This window comes from Coffea arabica, chromosome 11e, assembly GCF_036785885.1.
Source record: "Coffea arabica cultivar ET-39 chromosome 11e, Coffea Arabica ET-39 HiFi, whole genome shotgun sequence".
Taxonomy (NCBI): domain Eukaryota; kingdom Viridiplantae; phylum Streptophyta; class Magnoliopsida; order Gentianales; family Rubiaceae; genus Coffea; species Coffea arabica.
The window spans coordinates 14,302,346-14,318,219 of NC_092331.1; the positions used below are offsets into that span (position 1 = coordinate 14,302,346).

General features: G+C 37.2%; 1 protein-coding gene and 1 long non-coding RNA gene across 7 annotated transcripts; both read left to right on the forward strand.

Moving 5' to 3' along the window:
- The first annotated feature begins 2,310 nt into the window (after window positions 1–2,310).
- LOC113719286 (DEAD-box ATP-dependent RNA helicase 35) lies at window positions 2,311–10,672 on the forward strand. Of its 3 annotated transcripts, XM_072072310.1 has the most exons (4): window positions 2,311–2,434; window positions 2,524–2,731; window positions 4,949–5,871; window positions 9,651–10,672. In XM_072072310.1, exons 3-4 carry the CDS (start codon window positions 4,964–4,966, stop codon window positions 10,513–10,515), a joined length of 1,773 nt encoding a protein of 590 aa, XP_071928411.1. In that variant the 5' UTR covers window positions 2,311–2,434; window positions 2,524–2,731; window positions 4,949–4,963; the 3' UTR covers window positions 10,516–10,672. The 3 variants fall into 3 exon arrangements, with proteins under 3 accessions (XP_071928411.1, XP_027100294.1, XP_027100295.1); XM_027244493.2 differs by having other exon boundaries at window positions 2,324–2,731; XM_027244494.2 differs by having other exon boundaries at window positions 2,324–2,731; window positions 4,958–5,871.
- A 2,377-nt stretch (window positions 10,673–13,049) lies between these two features.
- On the forward strand, window positions 13,050–15,212 carry LOC140021714 (uncharacterized). 4 transcript variants are annotated; one of them, XR_011825659.1, is made up of 5 exons: window positions 13,050–13,173; window positions 13,269–13,836; window positions 13,956–14,394; window positions 14,621–14,702; window positions 14,909–15,212. It is a non-coding gene; the product is annotated as an uncharacterized lncRNA (long non-coding RNA). The 4 variants fall into 4 exon arrangements; XR_011825661.1 differs by having other exon boundaries at window positions 13,269–13,574; window positions 13,644–14,394; XR_011825660.1 differs by having other exon boundaries at window positions 13,269–13,346; window positions 13,485–14,394.
- Window positions 15,213–15,874: the final 662 nt, after the last annotated feature.

Here is a 15,874-nt window from a genome sequence, read left to right on the forward strand (position 1 = left end):
ATAGAGTACCCGCTGATATACGGGGCGGGTAAGGGTCAGAAAATGGCTGACCCGTAAGGTGAGGGTCGGGTCAGTCAAATGGTGAATGGGGCGGATATCCAACCCGTGTCCATCCCTAAACTCACTTCCTCCTTGCCCCAAGTCTCGCTCGGTCAAATTAAAAAATTTTACTATCCTTCAGGACAACCCTTACAGAGCTACACTATTGAAGTATTCACTCACAAATGAAAAGTTTACAATGAATTTCACACTATCAAGACTACAAATCTTTCTTGGAGAGTGTTTTCTCACTAAAACTATTCTAGATCTTTTGTATCTTCAGTGTGCAAAAGTTATTTGAAATTTCTAACCATACTCTATTTATAGGAGACCAAGAAAGTGCTTCATTAATACTTTCAACAGATAGAAAGTAGTTGAAAAATCAACTAGCCGTTGGGAGTATCGGACGTCCGATACATCCGAAACATGCGTCCGACAGCAGACAATGAGTTTAAAAATCTTCTTCAATTCTATCGGACGTCCGGTGCTTGTGTCCGAAAGCAGATGATAAATTTGAAAAATTTTCTTCAGTTCTTTCGGACGTCCGATACCTCCAACGCTTTGCATTCGAAGTGCCACATTGTTTATCGGACGTCCGGTGCTCTAATGTTTTGTACCCGAATGAGGTCAGTGAGTTAGAGTGAGTATCTTAATTCCTTCGAACGTCCGATCCTATCTTCATAAGCGTCCGACAGCTTTCAACTTCTTTTATCTCTTTTGATTACTCTTGATCTTTGATTCAGGTTGCTTCATAACTGAAAGTATTTCTTAAAAAAATATTAGTATCATCCAATTATTTTATAAATATCAAAAGATAGGGATCAAGATTGACATTTTCCCCCTTTTTGATGATGACAAAACAATGGATGGAAAGAAGGAGATAAAGAAAATTAAGCATAAACTCCCCCTCACTCATCGCATCCAAAATTATATAGAACTAACATATAATATCATCAAATGAACTCCCCTTACTCATAGCATCCCAAACTAGCATCAATTTAGTAATTCTCCCCCTTTTTGTCATCATAAACGTAGAGAGTAATTGTCATAAAAAAATAACAGCAGTGGCAACCATCATCAGCCAATAACAGAAAAATAATATCAAAAGATACAAAAACTATCAAATGAACATCAAATGAACATCAATGAGACCAACATTCATATCAACCAACATCCATTAATCATTAAAAAGTATCAAGTAAAACTCAGTTCAAAATATCAGAAACATCAAAAGAACATTATGAACAGAAATCTGACCATTCTTATCAACATCTCCTACTCCAATTTTTTGCTTTCATATCATCTCCAAATGTCACTTTGCTACTTGAATTTGGCTTGAATTTGATGAATTGTGATGGATCACCGGTTAAGTGTTTTGAACATTCACTGTCTATGAACCACATTGATTCCTTAATGATGTTCACCAGATTCACTCTTGAGAATTAGTATCATGTCTAACTACTCACATGCATTTCATACTTCTTCTCATGTTTTTCCTCATATAGCAATTGCTTTTCATGTGATCTTTTTTACAACAAAAACTACACTTAACCAACGAGTTATTTGCATAAACAGATTTAATAAATCTTATTTGTCTTCTCTTATAAATGATAAATTCGTTAGCACTAGAATTGAATCTTTCTCATGAATGCCAAAATGAGATTTTGATTCACTCCTTTGAAAATAATTTTGTTTCTTGTGTTGAAACAATTCATTTAGATAATTCATTCTTTTTTTCAAGTCACTTTGTTCCATTTTGAATAATTCACAAAACTTTATTTTTCTATCAACCTCAAAGTGTAAAACAGTTTCACTCTTTTTAAAAAATCATTTTCAGTTTTCAGTTTTTTGTTTTTTTTGAAAAAGACGTGCATTGTTATGAAGAAAAAGGTCAATTTTATGTTTTAATTTCTTATTTCTAACATAAGATTTTTTCAAACTATCATACAATTTTATAATGAAATATTCAAGATCATCATCAGTTTCATCATCACTTTCAATTTGAGAGTTAGAAGTTGTTACCCCGGTGACCCGGCCGTCGAACTGGTCGACCCGGTGACCCGGCCATGAAACCGGGTCGCATTACTAGTTAGATTGGAGTTGCAAAGAACCTGCCTTGACCCGCTCGACCCGGACGGTTGAACCATAGAACCGCTAAAACTGGCGATTTTTGATAAACTCGATGGGTTTTGACAATTTTTTTGAAGTTACCGTTTTACCCAATTTTTTATTTTGACCATTCACACTACATGGGTATTATCATCTTTTTGCCACATTTTTAGCCAATTAGAAGAGAAAATCAGAAAAATTGAAGAGGGACTCGGGCATTCCGCGTTCGGCCGTCATTGGGGATTTAGGCATTTAGGGATTCTTTTCTTCTTTGTTTCTCTGAGAAGTGAGAACCAATTGAGAACTTCTTGAGCATTTAGGGATTCGGCTGTTGTTTTGTCAGCAGCTTAATTTTTCTTTCCTTTGCTTTGCTAGTTGCTCTGAGAGTCTGAGGCAAGCAATTGGAAGTTCGAAGTTCGAAGTTCAAGCTTCGAAGTGGAACTCCAGAATTCTTCCAGGAAGCTACCGCTGCCGAAGCTGCCACTGCCACCGAAGCTGCCATTGAAGGCTTGAAGCTTTGTTTGTTGCCGGTAAGCCAGTAAAGCCTTGCAGCTGGGCACACACCACGGCACCAGTGAATCAAGTAAGTAATTTTTAGGCTTTTAGCTATAGTCAATTTTAGAGTTCAGCTTCCCTGCGCATCAATGGTGATATTATAATTGTAATGAATGGTGATAGCTTCCCTGTAGCTTCCCTGCCCATTTAGGGATTCGGCTATTGTTAATCTTATCTAGATCTATCATTGGGTCCCCTAATAGCATTAATTTGACTATCCATTCGAGCTGAATCGGGAAGAAAACAAATTGCAGTAGGATGAAGTTCTTGCATTGAGGAGTTGGCTGGTTTTAATCATTCGTGTATTTGACAAAGGTGAAAGTGCCACGTACGGGAGTCAGGCTTGTCTTTGTGGACTAAATAGTAAATCCTGCAATGCCAAGTTGACAAAATGTTAGTACGATATCATTGCTAAAGCTAAAGACTTGCTGGTAGAAGGCACGATATCATTGCTAAAGATTTCAAGAAATCATATTGGACCAAATTTGGAGCAGTTAATTGTTCTGCAGTCCTTAGCTATTAATAAATGATAACATCACTTATTAATCATAAGCATCCAAAGCATAATTTTTGCTCTAGCTCTGTGGGAAGAATGGTGCAAATTCTTCAGTATAATTGTGTAACACTGGTTGGTTCACTTCTGTTGATTCAGTTGTACAGCTGTTGGAAAGAGTAAGTTCACTATCTTCAAAACTTTGAGTTCATGAAAAATATGTTGTGAACCAGGTCTATGTATGTATACTGTTAATTACTGATGCTAGGTGCATTAGAGACAGATACACACTCATAGGCCCAGATTTTTAATGTGGTGATACGTGATTGGTGCGGAGCCAGCTTTATGTTCTCTCAAATTCTTGTTCCTTTGGCTTTTTTATATTTGTTTAAATGTTGCACTTTATTTCTGTGGATCAGAGATAGATTTTGAGCTGCATATAAATTGCCTGCACTTTTTGTTTAAATGATTGATTTTACATTTTCAACAAGGTGGTTTGCAACTGGAATTAGGACAGAGACATCTTTCTCTTCAACTACTTTTGCCGGCCTTAACCAATTATGGAACTTGTATTAAGACCACATAACAGAATGGCTTACAAATGAATCAAGTTACAGTTGCTGTTGAACTGCTATTCATTTGATTCTTCTTGTGGCATATATTTTTGGAATGCACAGCTGTAAGTGGACAGATGTTAATATACTCCAAGCTGCCAGCTTAAGTAGTTGTGGTATTTTTTCTCTAGCTCTGTGGCAACATACAGATGTAATTTACTGATTTTGGTTTGAATTCATGAATTGTTGATCACATATGGTTATGGATTATGTGTGTGAAATGAACTATGAACATGTTATAACTTGTTAAGATTTAAGAATTTCTGTACAATATTATAATTTACATGTTTTTTTAGTTATATTATATATATATTATTATATATTATGACCCCACGGTTCAACCAGTGACCCACTGGTTGAACCATTGACCCGTTAACCCAGTCCTCTTGCCGGGTTAATGTCCGGGTTGGTTTTAATAACTACGCCTGAAAGGAAAACGGGTCGAATTCGGGTCAATCCGTGGGTGACCTGATATGACCCGATAACCCGTTTACGAATTAAAAATAATTTAATAAACATAAAAATTATTTTATCTAACTAAACTAAGTTATTTTTTTTTTTTTGCAAAGACATTAATCACTTAATCCTAAATGAATTTATTTAACATGTATGAAGTTGAAATTATTATATTTGGACAAATAATGTATTATATTATTTTTTTACTTTTATAATGTTTTAATTTATTTTGTATTTGGTTTGGGATAAAACACTTTTACGGTGTTTTAATTTATTTTGGATTTGGTTTGGAATGATTTATTTAAAATTTTATTACTTGATTATGTAATTAGTCTTATGCGAAATTAGTTTTATTAGAAATTATAGTGGTAAATTAATAAATTAAAATTAAGTTTCAGGTCATTTCGGGTCAACCCCTGCCAACTCGCCAACCTGAAATTTTCGGGTTCGAGTCAGGTATCCTGATCCGTTTGGATTGACGGGTCAGGTTCGGGTCAACAAATTTTTTGTTATATCTGAGTCTCAACCGACCCACCATCCGATTTGGACCCGGTTGCCGTTTTACATAGAGCCCTATGAAGAATAGCGAATTAGATAGAAAAGCCAACATTTTTTTTCTTTCCTTTTATAAAACACTCCATTGTTGTTTCGCAAATTCTTTCACTTATTTAGCCTATTTTAGACTCCACAGGAGATAATGATGACGGAGGAAGATGATGATTATGTTGAGTACATCCCAGTTGCAAAGAGGAGGGCATTAGAAGCCCAGAAAATATTGCAACGGAAAGGTAAATCTTCTACCCTGGAAGAAGAGGAAGCTGAAAAATTGAAGCTTGTAGAAGCAAAGCCTAGTTTGCTAGTAAAGGCCTCACAGTTGAAAAAAGAACAACCTGAAATTAGCCCTACTGAACAAATGGTACAGCAGGAGAAAGAGATGATCGAGCATCTCTCTGATCGCAAAACTTTGATGTCTGTTCGGGAGTTGGCTAAAGGGATTACTTACACAGAACCATTGTTTACAGGGTGGAAACCGCCGTTGAATATAAGGAGACTGTCTAAGAAAGTGTGTGATGCAATAAGGAAGCAGTGGCATATTATTGTGGATGGCGAAGATATTCCTCCACCAATTAAGAATTTTAAGGATTTGAGATTTCCTGACCCGATTTTGAAGAAGCTGAAAGCGAAGGGGATTGTGCAACCAACCCCTATTCAGGTTCAAGGTCTTCCTGTTATATTAGCAGGAAGGGATATGATAGGCATAGCATTTACAGGTTCTGGTAAGACACTGGTGTTTGTTTTGCCACTGATCATGGTGGCACTTCAAGAAGAAATAATGATGCCAATTGCTCCTGGAGAAGGGCCATTTGGTTTAATTGTCTGTCCATCACGAGAACTTGCAAGACAAACTTATGAAGTTGTGGAGCAGTTTCTTGCACCCATGAGGGAGTACGGTTATCCAGAGTTAAGGCCATTGCTTTGCATTGGTGGAGTTGACATGAAGTCTCAGTTGGAGGTTGTGAAGAAAGGAGTTCACATTGTGGTTGCTACGCCAGGGAGACTCAAAGATATGCTTGCAAAGAAGAAAATGAATCTTGACAGTTGCAGGTAACTTTGTTCTCCTTGGACTTAACTAGTTGTATGTTGTGCTTGGTATTTTTTGCTCTCTCTGTTTGCCTTGTGAATCACATTTTATGAAGCTGTTTTCTTTCTAAGTACCAAGCTAATATTATCTGTATTTTTTGTGTTATATTTGGCACCAAATATAATTGGTGTCTGTTTTTAGTCCTTGTGATGACGACTGGTTCTGTGAGAAGCATATGCTCTTTAATGTCATCTATTAGTTTTTGATTTGCATGATACTTTGCCATGTTAGAGGTCAAGCTTAAGTGTTGAGAGGATTTGTGATCTCGGTGTTCTATTGGAAAATAGAAGAGCATAATTTCTTTTCAGATATTGTTATGTATGAATGCATGCTTTGGTTAAATGTAGAATGTGTAGACATCAATTGGACATACAACCATTAGGACTTTCTAGACTTTCTAGTCCATTCCCTTCTGATTCTCCCACCCCACTTATCATCACTTGCAATGATATCATTGAAATCCCCTGCAATGATCCACTTGTCCCCCCACAATTTGCTTCTTTCCTTAATAACTTTCCAATGTTCCTTTCTACTAAGAGCATCACAGCTAGCGTACAAACCTATAAACCACCAGTCTTGTTGTGACTCCTGGTCATTCAGATGAGCTTCTAAGGTGAAAGCTGATTGGAGTACCTGTACCATTTTAACTTCCCTTCTCCACATCAAAGCCATACCACCTGATCTGTTCATAGCTTCCACTACTATACTCTCCTCAAAACTTAGTTTCTTCCTAACATTCTCTATAAACCTTGCTTTGTTCTTAGTCTCACTAAGGAAAATCATATTTGGGGAGAGGAGGTTATTAGCCTCCTTCAGCTGGGGAATTGTCAAGGGGCTCCCTGCACCTTGGCAATTCCACACCAGCACTCTCATATTCCTTGGGGAGGCCAGGTTAGGCTGGCCTCTACCCCCTCAGATATGATCTCTTCACCTCCTATTCCTTCACTCTGCTTATTCCTCTTTAAGTTCAGCTCAGTCATCTCAATATCCTCCATATCCATCTCTATCTGGCTACTCTTTCTCTTTCCTTGAGTTTCCAACATCACACTATTTCCGTTCAGCTCTCTCAAAGGTCGTCTGGCTCTAACTTGTGGTTTATACTGCCTCTTTCCTCCCTTGACCTGCTTGATATTTGGTTCTTGCTTCTGTTCTCCAGTATCCATTTCCATTTGTACTGTTTCTTCTCTATCCTCTATCTCCTTATTCTCCTTTACCTTCACTAGTTGCCCTTGGCTCTCATCCCCTTGTTGCTTAAGGTTATCCTGAACTGTTACCTCCCCTCTACATTGCTTTTTACTCTCCTTTTCAACCCCTTCAATAGGTGTGATCCTTCCATTTCCTCCTGGGATTTTTAGTTCTAGTAGGCCTCTTGCCATACTCCCGGATTCACCTTCCCTCTTACCTTTTTCTTGGTTCCTTTCCTGCATTGTTGGCTCGTATGTCCCCTGGTAAGGTGGTGTAGTTCTAAAAGCCCCGTCATCTTCCTCTATCCTTTCAGTCCATTTGTTTATCACCAGGATTTGATTATCCAAAATCCAAGGCCCTTCCCCTAAGATCCTTTCCCGCTCATTTTCAGATGATAAGAAAAATTGAAAAAGGTTGGGACCAAGTTCAACAATCTTCAGTTCCTTTGGGTCCCCCCAAGCAGTGTTAACCAAATTTTTTACTCCCACAAAATTAGCCACTTTTTCCCCAACTATTTTCCCTACCAAGCTTGCCTGACATTCTCTTATTGCAGTATTCACATCTCCAAGATCCAAAGCTGCTCCACCTAACTCCTCCTCAGACAGGGCATACTTCCTTAATATGTCTGACAGCTCTTCCGCCATCGCATTCAGAGGAAATACTTATGGATTGTCACACTGATATCCTAACTAAACTAAACAACAACCCAAAGCTTAACAGAGAAGAAAAGGAAAAGAAGAAAAATTCCCAAAGAAGCTGCTTGTAGGAAGCTAAAAACTAATATACCTGAATTAATGCACCTTCTTAGTCTGCAAGGAATTGTAGTAAATTGGATTTAAAGCTACCTGGCTCATGCATTAATTGGTGGCCTGGATACTCAGCTAGTTGGAAGTGATCCACCTCTTTGTTCCACTACCAGGAGCTAACTTGTCCACATTTCTTCTCGTAACTTTTGGTGCTCCTTACTTTAATGCGTATTTATTTCTGGTTCAGCTATGATGCCTCCTTTTCGCTTGTCTGAACTGGTTTTAACTTTCAGTGAGAAAACAAAGGTTTAGTATCTCTAAGAATCCCTCCTTGTTAGCAGATTAGATACTTTTGCTAGCAAATGCCTGGTTCAAGCGCAAATTTTTGGAGCCAATCTCTAGATTTTTGAAAGTTTGAACTCTCATGAACAGAGAGAAAGAAGCTCTCTTCCCGAGAGAGAAAAGTTTGAACTCTCACATGGAGAGAAAAGTTTTGTATGTCAGCAGTTCTTATTGGTATTCACTATGTTGCAAAAGTTTCTATTCTGAATCCAAGTGATGAATTAAATGATAGTAAAAAGAATGTTTATGTTGTAGTGTTGTTACTTTTTTTTTTTTTACAAAAAGCTTGTTTCTTGAAATAATGGACTGCTTAGGAAGAGTATATGTTGATATCATCATTATCTACACGAGATGCTACTGCTAGTATCTGGATTTGGAGGTAAATACACAATATAAAGCTACAATATGATCTTCAAAATTGGTATAGATAATGTATTCTGGACATCATTGGAGAATTACTGGGAACTGGAAGAAAGATTTGAAACCAAAATTTCTGTGTCATTAAAAAAACTATTTTGGTATAATACAGCAGCATTTGACCTGTGAAAACAGAAAAAGGGGTCCTACTTCAGGTAGTGGTCATCTGAGAGCTGATAATTAGGTAGAGTTGTTAATCCACCTGACGGAAGAAGCCTTTCTGCCTAAAAAGGAATGATCCGTTGGGTTTGGGATTGCTCTCTCCGCCAATCTATTCAATGCTGGAATTAGACCTGAGTCGGCCGGAAGAAGAGGCGCGGGGGGTGGGGGGGGGGAGCTCTCTGTTCCTGGTTCTCCAATTTGAAAATATCTATAAAAAGTTAGTAAGTAATCAATAGACAATAACATAATACTGGTGCAAGTAGTTGGAGTTGGAATTTGACCAACATGTAATCCTTCAGCAGCTTTAAACTATTTAACTAAAACTTCTACCTGATGTTTTAGACACTGGTGGCTGCATATGATTTTAGAAGATCCATGAGCTAACTAATATGATGTTTTTCTTGATTTCTGGAGAATTTACATTTTCATGTCTGTCAAGGTAGTATACCTGTTGCTTGCAACTCCAATGGATCTTAGAGGTGTCTAACGACAAAAACTAGGTGTATGGCAGCTGAAACTTGTACTTATTGCTACGTTTATAACTGATGGTGTGTATGGTTGAAGAATGAGTTCAACTGACATTGATGTGGGGTGCTGGTGGTTAAGCAAATATAACTTTCTTATTTTTTGGGTTTGGTGAGTGGGACATAGTGATAGGTGCATTCGTTCTAGTTGTGCTGATTTAGGATCTAAGTTTCTTGAAAGAGTAGAATTCATAATTTCAAATGGGTGTAGTTTTTGCTCTTTGGATCTGTGCTATTTATTCGGATGGCACTTAAACTAGTAAGAACATATAGAGTTATGTTTTACACCATTGTTAGCTGCTTCTTTCTACTTTTCTATTCTCTTAAATATTGGACCTCAAACTTACCACTTTGTTTCTTATGCAGGTATTTAACATTAGATGAAGCAGATAGGTTGGTGGATTTGGGTTTTGAAGATGACATAAGAGAAGTCTTTGATCACTTTAAAGCTCAGCGTCAAACTCTTTTGTTTTCTGCCACAATGCCCACAAAGATCCAAAAGTTTGCAAGAAGCGCATTGGTTAAACCCGTTGTGGTTAATGTGGGAAGGGCTGGAGCGGCAAACCTTGATGTGATTCAAGAGGTGGAGTATGTTAAGCAAGAGGCAAAGATTGTTTACCTCCTTGAGTGCTTGCAGAAGACACCTCCTCCTGTTCTGATATTCTGTGAGAATAAAGCTGACGTTGATGACATTCACGAATATCTTCTGTTAAAGGGTGTTGAAGCAGTTGCAATTCATGGAGGAAAAGATCAAGAAGAGAGAGAATATGCTATCAAGTCCTTTAAAGAAGGCAAGAAAGATGTGTTGGTTGCCACTGATGTTGCCTCAAAGGGTTTGGACTTTCCAGATATTCAGCACGTGATTAATTACGACATGCCAGCAGAAATAGAAAATTACGTTCACAGGATTGGTCGTACTGGAAGATGTGGGAAAACAGGAATTGCAACGACATTTATCAACAAAAATCAGAGTGAAACTACACTTCTAGATTTGAAGCATTTGCTGCAGGAGGCAAAACAGAGAATACCTCCAGTGCTGGCAGAATTGAATGATCCAATGGAGGATGTTGATGCAATCACAAATGCTAGTGGAGTCAAAGGCTGTGCTTACTGTGGCGGACTTGGTCATCGGATCCGTGATTGTCCCAAGTTGGAACATCAAAGGAGCACACAAATAGCAAGTTCAAGAAGAGACTACTATGGATCTGGGGGCTATCGCGGGGAAATTTGAGTTTTTTCCTTTGGATTGTGCCAATGAGTTTGTAAATGGAAACTGTTTGAAGGTAGAATATATTTTGTTATAGCTGTTAACGTAATGATGCATCACAATTTTTCTTATCTTTTTTGCGATAAATATTGTGGAAGCCCTGGACATAGGTGCGTCTTTATTTCCTTTTCCTTTTATTGTCAAATGGTAGAAGAGCATGTTGCAAATCCGATGAGGGAAAATATTTGGGAACGGTTATGCACGCGCCCTCCCTTACATGGTGTCACGGACAATTATATGCTGTTCTTGTACGGTTGAGCGCTACGTTCCTTGGGTGTAAAATGTCACTTGTTTATGACGCGCGAGGTAAGGCCACTAGGTATTCAGCTGGTCTCATTCCTGACTCCCTGATGAAGATCATCTCCGAATTGGACGCGGGGCTGGAGCGGTTGTCAGAACAACCGCTCCGGAAGGTGTAACACCATTTGTACATGGTGTAACATCATCTGTACAATGTGTAACAATTGAACAACAGCGAGTAAAATAAAACACCATTTTTGTGGGTCCCACACGGCGTGAAAATCGAGTTACAAGACGTGATCTGAGCCGCACAAAATTTTTTAGCTTCATCCAGGCCATCAACTGCCTGGGACGGTTGTCTCTGACAACCGTCCAGGCCCCTCGTCCCTCCGAATTATGGGGCATGCTGAACTTGGGCGGGTTTGCTCTGCTGCGGAATATGTGCCTACAGTTTCATGGTGTGAACTTTATGCGAAACACATCTTTTAGGCGCATTATGAGAGGTACTCTGATGATTATGCGAAACACATCTTTTAGAATGAAATTTTTATGATTATGTTGATGCCAGTGGCGGAGCTAGAAAAAAATCTTAGTAAGAGCAAAAATAACGCTAAAATTTTTTATCTACTCTTTTTCTAGTTTTTTAAGCAAAAAATAAATAAATTCACCAACAAGTACAAATGATACGTATATTCTATGAAAAACATAAAAAGACAAAATCAAAATTATTAATGTAATAATAATTTTATTTAAAAAATAAACTAAACTATTTACAATTGCTCACAACGAGTTTTCATATTTTGATAACGGTTTATAATTTTCTCATTTTGAACTTCACGAAGTCTATTTTTCTCAATATAAGTAACTAAACTAAATTTTGTGACCCATTCTTTCACATCTTTTCTAAAAAAACTCTGGGGCACATTTAAAATTATGTCAAAATTGTATAAGTATTATAAGAATTTAAGGGGGACATTGGGAGCCCGTGCCCCCACCTTAAATCCGCCCCTGGTTGATGCCAGTACTCTGATGATTGATGTCTAGCAATTGTGAATACATGCAATATTTCTGAGTATTTGTACATATTAGCTTTCATCAGCCATTGGGATTATTATTTTGTGAAAAGTAACTGCTAACGATTTCAATAATGAGTTCATAACTCGTGCCGAAACATTAGTTTGAGTATTATGTTTAGCTTCAGCTGAGGAATTTGCCAATTTTCCCAAGAATTGCTAAAGCTTTTCTACAATAATTTTACTGATTTTCTGTCTAGCTTTGTCAAAAAACTGCTAATACCCTAAAGTGGTACCACCAGAGACAGTTTTGACTAACTCTGAAAGATTTGACTCATACGAAAAGGATTACTGGAAAAGTCATAGACAAGATTTTTCATTCTGGGTTTAATAAGAGTTTGAGTTATGTCAGGTAATGTTTTCTTTTTCCTTCACGAACAGCCCCGCCTCCCAAGTGGACACTTTCTCCTTCTAAGTAAGTTGCTGTAGTAAATTCTTCTATTTCAGTGTTCCCGTAGTTACTGCTTGACTTAGTTTTTGACTATGACATGTTACTTATGCATTGGCATGATTTCTATTTTGCTGCCAGATACCCTGCTACTATTACACTACTACGTGGAAACCATGAAAGCAGACAACTAACCCAGGTCTCTCTCTCTCAACATGTATGTTTCCACAATCTAGAAGCATGGATGAAGGAATGGTCTGTTTTCTTCATTCCTCCCCTCTTTTCTGTTACCGACTTCAGTAAATTATTTAATTAAAGAAGGAGATCAAAACTATATATATACGCTTTCAATTAACTACCTTGATTTTGATGAACTCCAAGGCTTTGGGTTTTATAGTTCCATCAGTTCACAATAGTCCGAGGAAAAACTGTATTTTGACCTGGTAATAAGCAAGTGCAGTCATGCCTCACGCCATCATGATTTTATCATTAACACATATGTACTAAATGTGTAGGGGTGTGGCAAGACCGTTCCATTTTTTGTGATGTGGCAAAACGTTATTGGACAATTTGTGGTCGTCCTTGGACGTGATAACTGCACGTGTTTGTGCCAAAAAAAATTCCGAATGGAAATGTTGTTATTATATTTTTTAAAAGAATGCTACATTTTTTTTATTTGTTAATTTATTATAATAACTATTTGCCTTCACTTTCGTTGTATCCTATTGGACCGCTTTGGCATTTGTCTTTCCCCTTTTCCCAGGTGCATTGGGACTTGATTGTGGTCATTGTAATAATCCAGTTTGGTTGAAGGACAATTGTATTACAATTTTGCCCTCCTATCGCATTTTTCTTACCCATAACAAGAAATTGGTTTTGGTTTTACGGTGTTCTTCATCTTCTTCGTGCTCATGTCAAGAGGTAAAATTCTATTTACCCTTGGGTTGTATTTGTAAAAAAACATAATTCCATTACTGTTGGCGGCTATTGAAAGGAGTTTCTTGATTTGACTGTAGCACTTTCTTTGCTCTGTCCAACCCATCGCTGCCGGTAAAGCCATGCATTGTTGCCCGGATTTTCTGCTTATGCTAACGGTTAGTGATGTGTTTACTCTTTGCATTCCTTTTTTGTGTCATTGTTTATAGCACGACATCCTATCTTCTCTCTTACATGATTGTCTTTGGCAGTTGCTTTGCTCAGTTCTTATTTTCTTACATGATTGTCTTTGGCAGTTGCTTTGCTCAGTTCTTATTTTCTCTTTTATTGCTCTGTTCCTTCGAAGCCTCTTCTTGGTTTTGCCCTTCTTGATACAGATCGGTCAGGTGAGCTTTTTCTTTCACTGAACTATCTCATCTATAATGCTGTTTATTCCATCTTATTCTGTTCTTCAGTTGGAAGAACAATTGATACATCGTGTCCTGAGCTTGTGAGCAAAAGATCAATTTGTGCAGCTCCAAAACCATCAGGACGTTCAAGTACTACAGAACTTGCGTCACTTTTGATACTATCTCCCGATAGTGTCCTAGCATTGCTCAGATTTTGAGTTCCAAAAAGTTTTTGCTCTTCTTGATACAGATTGGTCAGGTGAGCTTTTTCTTTTACTGAACTATCTCATCTATAATGCTGTTTTTTGGTCGGTCATTCGTGGACTAACTCAGCTTTACTTTGTTTATGGGTGTTTTGTATTTTGCCGTTGCATTAAGGTAAGCCTATTTTAAATTTCCTGTCTTCTTTGAGTCTTTATTCTTGTGTTCTAACTTTTTCCCCCGTTTCCCATTTACATTTTGCATGCAACTTTCTTCGTCTGTGGTTGCTGTAAGGAACTTTCTTTCTTTGTCATATTCTCTTACATATCAGCAGCTTGTATTGTTTCAGGTTAGCTGATCATTCTCTCTCTCTCTTTTTTTTTATAGCTTTTTGCTCTACCAGTTTTTTGTTTCTTCGCCATCTTCTATTATATACTCTGCAACCTGTTTTTTTTTTGCTGTAGGTTACATGTTCGTTCTTTTTTCCCCCTTTTTACTTTTTGTTTTGGCAGTTTTTGTTTCTTCTTAAACTGCTGGAAAAGGATATGAGTTTGTCCGAGAATTGTTCCAGAGTTCTTATTGATATCGTTCGTCAGCCGACTTCGCAGGAAGTAAAGTAAGTTTGATTCTCAATTTTTGAAATTGACAAGCTTTTTAATTAATATTTGGCGCTCTTTTCTGTTATATTCAAAATTATGTCATTCCTTTTGGAGTTTTTGTGATGTGAAAAGCTAAGTGCACGCTTATTTCTAACATGTTTGCAAAATGATTACTGAATTTTGGTGAATTTGGAGTTTTAATTGAGAAAAAGCTTCGAAATTGATCGAAATTCAATTTGCCAGACCAGCGTAGCATTGGGCTGAGAGATGCTACTCCAAAGAAGAAGAAGCAATGTAATTGCAAAAACTCAAGATGCTTGAAGTTGTAAGTACAATTTGCCTCATTTTTAAGCTTTTTTTTGCATTGCATTGCATTGCAATTAGCATGTTTATCTTTTGCTTTTGCCACACAGTAGCATCTTATACTTCAATCTTGTTATAAAGAGTACTTCAACTATATGAGAGATAAAGATGAGTATTTTTTGCTATTTTTTAGTATTACCTACTTTCTTTTTTTTTCCGAAACGTTAGAAGACTTGCATTGGTCTAAGCAGAATTTGAGAAGTGGAGAAGCGTGTGTAGGTGCAATGGGGTAAGAACTTCTGTAATTGAGTTTTATAAGAGTCCCATAGGTCTTCTCTCATGCTTCATGTCCTTCAGTCTGAAGTGCTCAGTTTTGGCATTATGCTTGAAATTGATAGACAGAGATTTATTTCAAAATTCCGCAACTTACCTACTCCATTTTGTGTTCAGAGTAGTCTTTTAAGGTACAACTGGGGAATCCTTATAATTTTCCCTTGGTACCCTGTATTTCATATGCATTATTATAATTAGCCAATTTATTATTACAGTTACTCATTAACTTTTTGTATCTGTAACATTATTCATAAACTATGTTATCCTTATTTATTAATACTAATGAATTTCCTTTATTCTCTGTGGTTAATCAATAAACATGGTTTGATAAATAAAAATACTAAAAAATGGTAAAAATCAATTACAAATTGAACTTTACATCCACTAACAATTTCCTTTTAACGAACATTTACCTTGTTATCCATCTTAGCACTAGTTCACCGACTTCATATATAGCTATCTTTTATTTTACCAAAAAATTTTACATTGAAATATGGTAGCATGCGTTTCTAAACCAACAAAATTTTCACAATATATTTTACCATTATCCACCATTTCATATGCAATTTATGAAATCATCACTTTCTACTTTATGGATCAAGCTTTAGATATAAACGGAATCAACATCAACAACTGACAAGCCATTTCTACTGCTTTTCCATTTATAACTTTTAATGCTTGGACCATTCTACCATTTTCAGCTATCATGTATACCACTCTCCTTAATTTTCCATATCCACCTCAACAACCGCAAATAACACACACACCCAGTCCATCGATTGTGAGTGGTGTGTGTGCGTAGCTCATAAATTTCTCAGTGTGGCCTGAAAGTTAGCATGCCTTTTGGGTTGGGCTGTGAGT

Excerpts from the sequence above, each read along its gene's own strand:
- LOC113719286 (XM_072072310.1), top strand. The coding sequence starts at position 4,964 with ATGATGACGGAGGAAGATGATGATTATGTTGAGTACATCCCAGTTGCA. Across the intron at positions 5,872-9,650 it reads ATGAATCTTGACAGTTGCAG|GTATTTAACATTAGATGAAG; the intron begins GTAACTTTGTTC and ends TTTCTTATGCAG.